Source organism: Denticeps clupeoides, chromosome 17, assembly GCF_900700375.1.
Source record: "Denticeps clupeoides chromosome 17, fDenClu1.1, whole genome shotgun sequence".
NCBI classification, from domain to species: domain Eukaryota; kingdom Metazoa; phylum Chordata; class Actinopteri; order Clupeiformes; family Denticipitidae; genus Denticeps; species Denticeps clupeoides.
The window spans coordinates 5,444,527-5,456,154 of NC_041723.1; the positions used below are offsets into that span (position 1 = coordinate 5,444,527).

The 11,628-nt window shown below is 44.8% G+C and overlaps 1 protein-coding gene across 2 annotated transcripts in view; it reads left to right on the forward strand.

The window, feature by feature from the left end:
* pamr1b (peptidase domain containing associated with muscle regeneration 1b) overlaps nucleotides 1–4,876 on the forward strand; it is a 27,979-nt gene extending 23,103 nt beyond the window's left edge. For both annotated transcript variants that reach the window (XM_028959001.1, XM_028959002.1), the window contains 5 exons: nucleotides 854–1,039; nucleotides 1,351–1,417; nucleotides 1,500–1,726; nucleotides 2,220–2,566; nucleotides 3,915–4,876. In XM_028959001.1, the coding sequence (XP_028814834.1) occupies nucleotides 854–1,039; nucleotides 1,351–1,417; nucleotides 1,500–1,726; nucleotides 2,220–2,566; nucleotides 3,915–4,499 (1,412 nt within the window). In that variant the 3' untranslated portion in view covers nucleotides 4,500–4,876. The remainder of the gene's footprint in view (nucleotides 1–853; nucleotides 1,040–1,350; nucleotides 1,418–1,499; nucleotides 1,727–2,219; nucleotides 2,567–3,914) is intronic.
* The last annotated feature ends 6,752 nt before the right edge of the window (nucleotides 4,877–11,628 follow it).

Genomic DNA, 11,628 nt, shown 5'->3' on the forward strand with positions numbered 1-11,628 from the left:
GCAAACATCTGAGGAGGTAAATTTGTGATGGGCTAGTGGTCGGTAGAGGAGCGGATCTTGACAGCAGGTTGCTTGTTGTCTCTTTCAAAGCGAGCATAAAAGTCGTTGAGCTCATTCAGAAAGAGGATATTTGTGGTTGTGGGGGCTGAGTTGCTGGGTTTATAGTCTGTAATGGCCTGAATGCCCTGCCACAAGCGTCGAGGATCAGCATTGGAGAAGTATTCCTCTAGCTTTAGTTTGTAGCAGTGCTTGGCCTTTTTGATGCCCCTCTTCAGATTTGCCCTGGAAATGCTGTAGGCCTGTGCATCACCCAATCTGAAGGCATTGTTGCGTGCCTTCAGCAGGAGACGCACCTCCTTGTTCATCCAAGGCTTCTGGTTTGGGTATGTGGTGATCTGTTTCTGAGTAGTAACCGTGTCTATGGTGGTTTTAATGTAGTTCAGAACAGAGGAGGTGTAGATGTTGTGGCCTGTGAAGCAAACATACTCCAGTCTGTGTGTTGGAACCTGTCCTGGAGTGTGATGTCAGCCCCCGCTGGCCACACTTTGATGGTCCTCACTGATGGCTTCACACGGTTGATGAGGGGGGAGTACTTGGGGGTGAGAAACAAAGAAAGGTGATCTGATTGTCCGAAGTGGGGGAGGGGGGTCACAGCATAGGCTTCAGCCATGTTTGTATAAACTTGATCCAGGGTTTTGTTTCCTCTGGTGTGACAGAGAACTAGTGCATTTTATGGAAATAGTGCATTTTATGTCTAATTTAAACGTTGTCTAATTTTAATACAATTAAATTATTTATACCAAATATCTGTTTTAGATCACTTATTAATCCTTCTTTTCCCTCCACTTTTTAGAAGCTGAGAGAAACATGTGTCCTCCTCCTCCTCGACTCTACAATGGCTACTATGTACCAGTCCCAGACCCGTCTTACCAAACCGTCGAATTTTTTTGCAACCATTCTTATGCCCTGAGTGGCGCTGCCCTACGAAGATGCCAGCATGATGGCACATGGAGTGGTTCCCAGCCCATCTGCCTGAGAGGTACAACGAGAATCCACATTAGAGAACAAGAGAACATCGAAAGTTGTAGAGATCGAATCCACAGCCATATAATCGTGTACTCATGTGTGTTGGAATGTAATGATATAGTGATGGAACTGACTGAAATCATCAGGTCGGGCAGATAAAATCGAGTATTAGTTACTATGATGTAAAAACAGAGTAAAAACCAAGAAAGAAAGAAATACATGACATAGATGTATATTGTGAAATGTGCTTAGGCCTTGCTTAACGAATCCAGATTTTAAAGGCTTGATTTTAACGGCTGAAACCATGATAATGTGTTTCTGCAGCCTGTCGCGAACCCAAGGTATCAGTGCTGGTCAAACAGAGGGTGCTGCCCCCTCACGCCCAATCCAGGTGAGCTGGACTGTTCAGCACACGCTGAACACAACGCATTTAATGTGCCCTCCTGACTTCCCACAACTCTCTGCACAACCAGGAAAACTCCAGTGCACAGGCTGTACTCCGGCCTGGTAAAACTGGTCAGCTCCCCCGTCCCCACCAAAGACCCGAGCGCTCTGCACCAGCTCCCGGCAGGGTTCCACCACCTGTACACCCACATCGAGTACGAGTGCACCTCACCTTTCTACTACCACACGGGGAGCTCCCGGCGCACCTGCCTGAAAACGGGCAAATGGAGCGGTCGCCATGTCTCCTGCTCGCCAGGTGGGTGCAGCAATAGCGCAGAAATAATATATATAGATATATAATATATAGATATATATAGATATATAATAAAAATGTAAAAAATTCAGCCACGAAGAAAAAGCTTCTTTCAGATGAAGATTTGGATTTGAAAGTGATACCTTAACAGGCTTCATATTTCTTCAGGTGATTACAAGAAGCATTAATGTACATTTTATGAATATATTTTAATGCCCCATCCATCTTCCAAATGCCTGTGAACTTTAATGGACTTCAGCAGCAGAGCAGCCTGGTTGAAAGTAGCCTCTAGCCATTAAACTCTTCACAAGCCCAGGGATGAGGGAAAGCACATTCTTCAGCGAAGCACTCCAAATCAAACACTGGTCGAGGGCGGCTTTCCTGCTAAGCAGGATTCCATCGCTTCCCTGCGTTTGTGCCAAGCTCTTTTCCTCCCTCATCCATTATCCCTTTCTCTTTCTTTCTCTCACTCTCTCTCTCTCTCTCTCTGAGGCAGTGTGTGGGAAGATCCCGTCCTTTGACCCCCAGAAACCGGCAGAGGCCCACTGGCCATGGCTGGCTGCCATCTACCGCCGCTCGGCCGTGGGCTTCGGTGCCAAGCCAGCGAAAGCAGAGGGTCTGCCAGCAGCAGCGGGGAAGGCCACAGAGGATGTGACAAGCTTGGAGGGGTGGCAGCTGGTGTGCAGCGGGGCGCTGGTGAACCAGCGCAGCGTGGTGGCGGCCGCCCACTGCGTCACTGAGCTGGGTAAGCTGTACCCGCTGGATGCCGCCAAGATCAAGGTGGTCCTGGGCAAGCAGTTCCGCAGCGACCAGCTCCAGACCAAAGGCCTGCAGCACCTCAGAGTAAGGCTTTCATTTGATTTCAGGCTCGTCGACTATCGTACTCTGTGGATAGAAGGCCTGGATATTAATGACATATTGAAATTTCAATTAAATCTCTACATATACAGTACAGGCCAAAAGTTTGGACACAAACTTCTCATTCAATGTGTTTTCTTTATTTTCATGACCATTTACGTTGGTAGATTCTCACTGAAGGCATCAAACTATGAATGAGCACATGTGGAGTTATGTACTTAACAAAAAAAAGGTGAAATAACTGAAAACATGTTTTATATTCTAGTTTCTTTGCTCTGATTACTGCTTTGCACACTCTTGGCATTCTCTTGATGAGCTTCAAGAGGTCGTCACCTGAAATGCTTTTCCAACAGTCTTGAAGGAGTTCCCAGAGGTGTTTAGCACTTGTTGGCCCCTTTGCCTTCACTCTGCGGTCCAGCTCACCCCAAACCATCTCGACTGGGTTCAGGTCCGGTGACTGTGGAGGCCAGGTCTCCACTTTTTGTTAAGTACATAACTCCACATGTGTTCATTCATAGTTCTGATGGCTTCAGTGAGAATCTACCAACGTAAACGGTCATGAAAATAAAGAAAACACATTGAATGAGAAGGTGTCCAAACTTTTGGCCTGTACTCTATATTTATGTATTACATGTTCTTTCAGTTAATCTTGATCACCTGACAGCTCATTTGCACGTTTATATGACATTTCCTCATATGACACTGAACTTCAGCAAGAGTTAAGAAGCAAGCATGACGAAGAAAAAGTTGGTTCTCGATGCATTATAAAGGCGTCCCACCCAAAGTGTCACCCTGGAACATGGTTTTAATCATAGCACTAAAACCTAAAATAAAATAGCCCCCAAAAGGGCTCATGCAGATTGCCTTTCAAATGTCACTCATCTGTATTTTAAATTGAAAAGCAGGGTAGGAGGAAATTAAAAGGCCTTTTTGTGATTTGGATTAGCACTAATTCATCTAGTTCCAGTCATTTAAACTGGGACACTGTGCATTGAGCCGCATCCATAAATCATCATAAATCCCGGGTGTACTACAGGTAGCCACAGGCATATCTGTGAACAATTACCTGAGACCTGGTCGTAAACGATTTCTGTTTTATCGTAAACTTTTTCCGAGCGATGGAAATGACTGGAAGAGCTGCAATTCACACGGAATGCGAATAATGAATAACACATGACAGATTCAGGCTGTATGATACATTTCTGACATCCTGTGCCTCACCGCATTTACATCTCTCCCTCCAGGGAGATCTTATGTCACGTTTCCTCGGAAGGCACAGATTTGCGTTTATCATGCTCCTGGGCGTGACTCTCTTTACATGTCGCCACCTCAGGTCTCGTCCATCGCCGTCCACCCCAACTACGACCCGCTGCTGCTGGACTCGGACCTGGCCGTGCTGAAGCTGATGGACAAGGCCCGGATCGGGGAGCACGCGCTGCCCATCTGCCTGCCCGAGGCCCAGGTGGAGGAGGAGCGCGTGGTGAAGCAGGCCGTGGTGACCGGGTGGTCTCTCACGCAAGAGCCCGGAGCGGGCGGCGACGAGGAGCGCGTCCGGGTGGGCAGGGTGCAGATGGGGGACGTGGTGCAGTGCGAGCGGCAGTACGCCAACAACGGCGTGCCCATCAGCGTCTCCGAGAACATGTTCTGCGGCCGTCAGAGGCCTGACGTCAGCCCTTCCAGGATCTGCCCGGCCGACACGGGGGGCATCCTGCTCCAGCCCGCCCCCACTCCGGTCCCCTCGCCCACCGCGGACTCCTCCATCCTGCTTCTGGAGGAGAGGGACAGCAGCGAGCGCGTCTGGAGGTTGCTGGGGCTGGTCAGCTTTGGCTACGACCAGCGAGAGTGCAACCCCGAGCTGTTCACTGTCTACACACGCGTCTCCAACTTCAGAGATTTTATAGAGAACAGCATGAAGTAGGCGTCCTGTGCTGCCCGACCTGCATGTACTATGTGCAAAAATTTTAATGTGCAAAAAGATTCCTTAAGTTATCAATGAAACAAACACTGGAGTGTGCGCGGATAGCCGAGATGACCAAATGCACAGCATGGCCTGACGGACTAGAGACCCCACCCTCACCAGGAACCGGCGGTTGTCCAACAGGGTGGCTAAAGACTTGAGTCGACCAGGGAAACCAGTTTTCTCGAAAATCTGGTTTTCTTCATGTCTTTCAAAGTGTACATATAATTTTAATGTATAATTATACAAACGTATGCGAATAAGAAGATGTAAATATTGTGTAAAGTATAAAGCAGCTGATCATTACCTTTAAATAAAAGTATGAAACTGTGTTTCAACTGGAATGTATCTCTAGCAATTATTCTTTGTAGTCATCGTTCCTCATAATGGCAAGAAAAACACTTTTGCAAACGTGTTCATCCATGAGGGTTCAGGACAATAAAGACATTTTAAATTGTTTTACATTTTAAGACCAACACTCAAAAATGTGTAAAAGTGCAAATGTAGAAATGTTGCATTGCATGATTTGTGTCAAATTAACTATGCTTGTTGATTAATATCAGCATTTTACAGTTTACAGTTAAAATAAGACCCTGTCACGATGGCTGGACGTGGCAAGGAAGAAGGACTCATACGCACAACGTTACAAAACGGGTTTAACGGGACTGTCAGAGAGCAAAAAAGGCCAAAACCACTCAAAAGTTTGGATGCTCCTACTCTGTGGTAGTTATGGAGATTAAGATCATCAAAAGTCGCTTCATGAGATTCTCCGTAAAGGACTGTTGGAAACTTAAGGTGGTGGAGAGAAGAAACCATCACAGCAAAAACTTGTTTATTACATAACTTCATGTGTGTTTTTCATAGTCCTGTGTCTCCAGTTTTTTCTATAATGTAAGAAATACAAGACCCATAAATGAGCAGGTGTGTCCAAATGTTGCCTGGTAGTGTATTTGATTAACGTTGCTGTACTTTTTATTACACAAAAACTGGAATGTATGCAACCTAAACATGTGACCTGAACCATGTTAAAGGGGGCCGGGGAGCTTACCATTGTGCTATTACAGGGCCCATTTACATAATAAATGAAAATGTAATTTATTGTGAAATCACTTTCGGTCCCGGGTGAAACACGATTAGCCGGAATTCCTGAATGTGGCATATCACCCATTGCACAATAGATTTTCATGAGAATCAAACAATCAGATAACAGTATTTCTAATGCAAATACCACAGTCTTGTTCACAGTAGTAACACAATGTAGACTGCTGTCACATACTTCTTATCAATGACCATGGATCATACTGATTCATAATTACATTATTATGAATGACATATGACACAGAATGCTCATTTAATACATACTATTCAGTTATTTAAATGGGCAGTATTATTTCTTCAAAATTACAAAAAGTATTATACTTGTATTTTAATACTTACCACTCACCACTAGGTGGGAGCACAGACCAACATACCAACAATTTCACATGTCCAAAAGCTTCTACAGGGACGACCATTCCTTCCCATTCCATCAGATATTGTATAAAATTGTATTATACATTTATTATAGGCACTTCAGAAAAGTAAGGGCATCACCTACATGTTTGTGACTTGTAAGCTCATGGGAAACCCCAAAAAAGGCTAAAATATCCAGGTCTTCAACCACAACAATACAATTCTTTCAGAATCACAGGCCTCAGATCAAGTAAGGCCTGAACGTTCTTTACCTTTGAACACTTAGATTGCCTCATGTGTATTTTCCAGACTGTAAAGACCATAACAGGGTAAATACATTAAGTTATTAAAAAAGAAAAAAATTAAGAAAGACCTGGCCTCAGACCAGACCCCCAGAATACAAAACTGTTTAAAGTTCTCTGGCAAATACCTCATCAACCAACAACAGTCGAAAACTGATTCTGAGTGGATATTCCTGACAAGCCTATGCTGACGTTTGCAGAACAGTCAAAGATCCGGCGTACCGGGACTCCACACACTCTTTCAGCCGCCAGGCATTCTTTCTGACTCCAGCATTACGTGCTCTAAAGTTTACGCCATCGCACTCAATTTGTTGATTGAAGTTATCATCCTGTAATTACAATTAACATGTCATATTTTTTCTAGAATGCGGACAGAATGTCATTTATCCATTATGGGGTACACAGCAAAAGCCACAGATACACCCATGACCTTAGTGAATGAATGTGATCAAATCACGTTCAATTCTGGTTTAAACCGGTTAAAAAGGTTTAATACTGGAGATGTTATGAAGGCCTTGTGGTGGTTGAATTTGAGTTAAATGTGAGCCATTTTCAGTAAGATAAAGCTGCCTAAAGACACCAGTCTCAGCATGGGTTCTTATGGGTTAATAGTAAATCCCATATCAAATTGGCTTTTGCACCGATGCACGACTTGTTCACACAGGCAGACCATCATTTCATGATCTGGAACAGAATTATGATTAATTGCTGGACTGGCAATGTTCTTAAATCCAGCCCGTGAGTGTGTGTTTTTAAGTGTGAGTGAGAGAGAGAGCAAGAGACAGTGTGTGTAGGCGCCATTATTGAAGAGAAGCCATTGAAGTGACTGGTATTCCGTGTCCTCCCTGAAACAAAGGAGCCTCATTTAGGTTTAAATCCCAGGATGAAAGCGCACATCCAAAGCCACTGGAAGAGGCAGCGTTCTCAGGCCCCGTTAACCCATAGGCCACCGCCAGGACAAAAAACAAAAAAAAAAAAGACAGTGCCTTCACTTCTCAGGGAACCCGTCTGCCCCGAGGACAAGTGTGTGACCTGCTATGCAACCAGGACCTGTCCGTCTCCGGTGGGAAATCGAGTCCCGCACCGGAGAGGGGGGAAGGCCTTGAAAGAATGCGATGCGGCGCCATTCAACGTCATGGCCACTCGCGCAAGGCCGCTGGAGGGTGACTCGGTCGAGGGCCAGGAGCCATATCAGGTTCTCATGGGAACCGTTCAGCAAAGCATATTTACCGGATTCATCACAGGAGACGAAGACACACAAATAAGACGGCCGCCACCTAATTTGTGGCCGGAAGAGGAGACCCAGGTTATCTGTCCTCAGGGATGGTATTTCCAGGGCGACGGCATTAGCACGTCACCTCGCAGGTGCTTGTTTAACCCCCACCGCCTACCGCCATTGTTCCCCGCATGCTAATGAACCATCGCTCTGTGCAATATTAGCAAAAGAAAAATGCGCATGTGCGCCCCAAGAAGGCACCCAGCTCCATGATTAATCCGGTCCGTTCTGTTAAATCTAGGCCACGTGGGCCACAGAACCGCAGGTCTGAAAATTACCTTGCGGTTGTTCAGATTAGCCGGGCCCTAATGGAATTGCATTGCGTGGGCGGGTCAACAAGGACACTCTGCGCATTGGCCATCTAATAAAGGCTGCCGGCTTCATAAACCGGCGTGGCCTGGCCTGGCCCCCACCTGCCCAGAGCCACATTGTTTGGAGGCTCTCCAGATAAAGCTGAACCTGCAGCTCGTGGCCCCAAGGGAACCTAGACAATGCAGCGTAATTTCTGAATTACACCACGCGTCGCGTCTCAGTAGCGCAGTTTACCGTTCGTGGTGCACAGCACAGTATACTTCATGTATTATACATATAAGCGTCTCATTATAACCGAGGCCGGTGTTCCATCCATTGCCTAGCTGCTTGCGGGGTGTCGCCCCTTCTCCCAGAACGCAAGTAATCAAGCGGAGGGTTAGGACGAGGGCGAGGGTTAGGGTTGGGGTTAGCCACAGGGGCAGTTTGATTACCCTAGAGAGAGATTGCATTGTGGAGTGATGCATTTCGGGAGGTGCCATTTGGTCCATTGTCGAACAAAGAGGCGTACCTGCAAAAAAACCAACAAGCAAAAACAGATGCATTACTTTTACTTCCGCAATGATGCAGTAAGTAAGATGTTATAACAAAACAAAAGGGCACACACACACACACACATATATATATATATATATATATATATATACATATACATATATATACACACACACACACACACACACACACACATATATATATATATATATACATATACATATATATATACACACACACACACACACACACACATATATATATATAAATAAAACAAGTATGTTATATATATATAACAAGTCTGTTTCAAATACCAAATCATATTTAGCAAAATTCATCACAAAATCCAAATTCTCTCAAACCATAGCTGCCTATTGTAATGGATAATAGCCAAATTAGATGGATTTTATTCAATTGTGCATTCAGAAAGTGATTTGGCATGTCATATTATTACATACAGTTTGGTCCTTTCATTAGACTTTCCTCAGAATCTTGGAGAATAATTAACAAATTCGGCTTGCCACAGGGTGTGGCCTTCACTGATTGTACCCAAAAAAAGACCCTTAGGACACCATCGAATGTCAAAGGGCCTGGGATCTTCATTACTTCAAACATTCACCTAATTAAACCCTAAACCCTTTAACTGTTCTGCTGTGGTTAATCCCGGGAAAACCATTAGCATGCGGCTCATGGTGTTTCAACGTCACACAAGCTGACATGCCACAACGTCGAGGACTGTGTGCATTGTAAAGACAAGAGAGCATAATTATGGATTCATTTTACATCCAGATCTAGCACCCCTGGCGTGTAGTGTGAGGTGTGACTGAGTTTGCACAAAAAGATCTTCTCGGTTCGGCGGCTATTTTAGAAAATGTGTTTCAGTACCTCCGCGCTTTTTTTTTTTTCAGCCCAGCCTCCTGCAAAGCCGGAACTGGCGTGAGCCCTCGGAGTCTTTTCACCTATAAATCCCGGGGGTTGCCTAGGGAACCCATGGTGTTGGAGGAGCATGCTTAGGTCCCTCAGCCTCTCTCGAAACCCTCCAGGCATCTCACCATCTTTTCAGCACCAAAGAATCACAGCCTCTCATTTAATGGTCTTTAAAAAAATCTCCCATTTATAAACAAACTGGCCTGGATTTGCTGGTAAGCATCCCACTCCTGTCTGAACGTACTTGTTTCAAAAGTATTTCCCATGACACAGATCCACGATCCCTTGAGAAGATTCCACTATGCACTGCACTCCCCAGCATTAAGAGAGCATTCTATCTATACAGCATATGTTTTTTTTACATTTTTTAATGTTTTTTGATTTACATGCATAGTTACACAGATATAGTGACATCCTTCTTCATCCTCAGGAATAAATGAGCACAGAAACGTGTTCTTATCCAAATTTAGACATTCCTTCATATCCTGTCATATTTCATGGATGTGTAAAAAATTCATATTCATATGAAAGATCCACTGTATAATAAGAATGTATTATTTTTAATCCAGGATTCTATGGACGTCTTCACTTATTGAAGATCCAATCATTCTTTGTGCGCTGCAGCCTTATAATGATAAGCCTAGCCATAAGGGAGCGGCCCCCGTAACCAGAAGGTTGCCGGTTCGAATCCCGATTCGCCAAGGTGCAGCTGAGCAAAGCACCGTCCCCACACACTGCTCACTTCCACAGAGTAGTGATGAGGATTATATTTAATACTAGGGATGCACCGACATATGGACTTCACATCGACCTACTACGCTGATAATCTACATCCATAATCAGCATCACAAATTATGTCTCATTTTAGTTCTCTACAGAATTCATATTTCGCAGAGCGTGAGAGTGTAAACTGCTGAATATTCCAGTTACTTTTTCCAGCGCAGAATTTTAGAGTCTAATGCAGTTTTTATGTTGCAGCTTGTTCTCTGCTTCAATACGCTGTACAAAGGGCAAATCCCATCTTCTGTAGGTTCCCACGTTCTTTAAAGATCACAGCGTGCTCAGCTCTAACAAGCAACAGATTGATACCCGACCGCGGGGCGGTTCAGCGTAATGCTGCTTTAATAAAACATACGGTGCGGATTCCGCCGGGTTTAGGCTTAAAGTGCGCTGGACGAGGGCGGGATAGGTAACATAAACACCGTCCCCTGGCGTCATGAGCCCCTCGGCCCACAAATGCGGGAGACTTCAGGCCTAATGCGCTTATTATTTGCTTTGCTGAAGGGGGTAAAGGCAGGTGGAATTTGAGGTGATGCCTCTTGGCTCGTCTTCTCAGCCAAAGTAATGAAAAGTGGGCGAAACGGAGAGCGAAGGGCGCGGTTCCATTGTAATTCGGCGCAAATTAAAGCCGTTGAGGGCCTGATTTGTTCTCCTGAACCTTCTGAGAGTTCAGACCTTCTCAGTACCCCTCGAAGTAAGGGAAGCCCTTACTTGGTCCAGTTTGGTCCAGTTCTAGCCCGACGCCGGTAACCGAGCGTAACGTGCATTGTCGGAATTTTGGATGCCATAACGTCAGATTCGAATGACGACGTATCTCACAGGGCAAGGGGAATAATGGTTTTTATTTTTAATGCAGATTTAGAAATCTGCCTCAGACACCATCAGCATGGCTCTACTAATTGAACATATGTAACAGGTAGGAGACCTTCAAAGGGTCAAAGAGGCTGATTCACAAATGGTTTTTACAAACTTACTACAAATGCGATAGTCCTGGTTGAAATCTAACCAAAATCCTTAAAGCAAGCCCAGAAAATTAAAAAAAATCTCCTGGTATTCCACATTTGTGTTCCAGACACACTTTATAAACTCTAGACATACAGTACAGGCCAAAGGTTTGGACACACCTTCTCATTCAATGTGTTTTCATTATCTTCATGACCATTGGTAGATTCTCACTGAAGGCATCAGAACTATGTATGAACACATGTGGAGTTATGTACTTAACAAAAAAGTGGAGACCTGGCCTCCACAGTCACCGGACCTGAACCCAGTTGAGATGGTTTGGGGTGAGCTGGACCGCAGAGTGAAGGAAAAGGGGCCAACAAGTGCTAAACACCTCTGGGAACTCCTTCAAGACTGTTGAAAAAGTACATAACTCCACGTGTGTTCATTCATAGTTTTGATGGCTTCAGTGAGAATCTATCAACGTAAACGGTCATGAAGATAAAGAAAACACATTGAATGAGAAGGTGTCCAAACTTTTGGCCTGTACTGTATATTCAGACATCAGAGACGTACATTTACATTTGTGACAACGGCCTTATCCAGA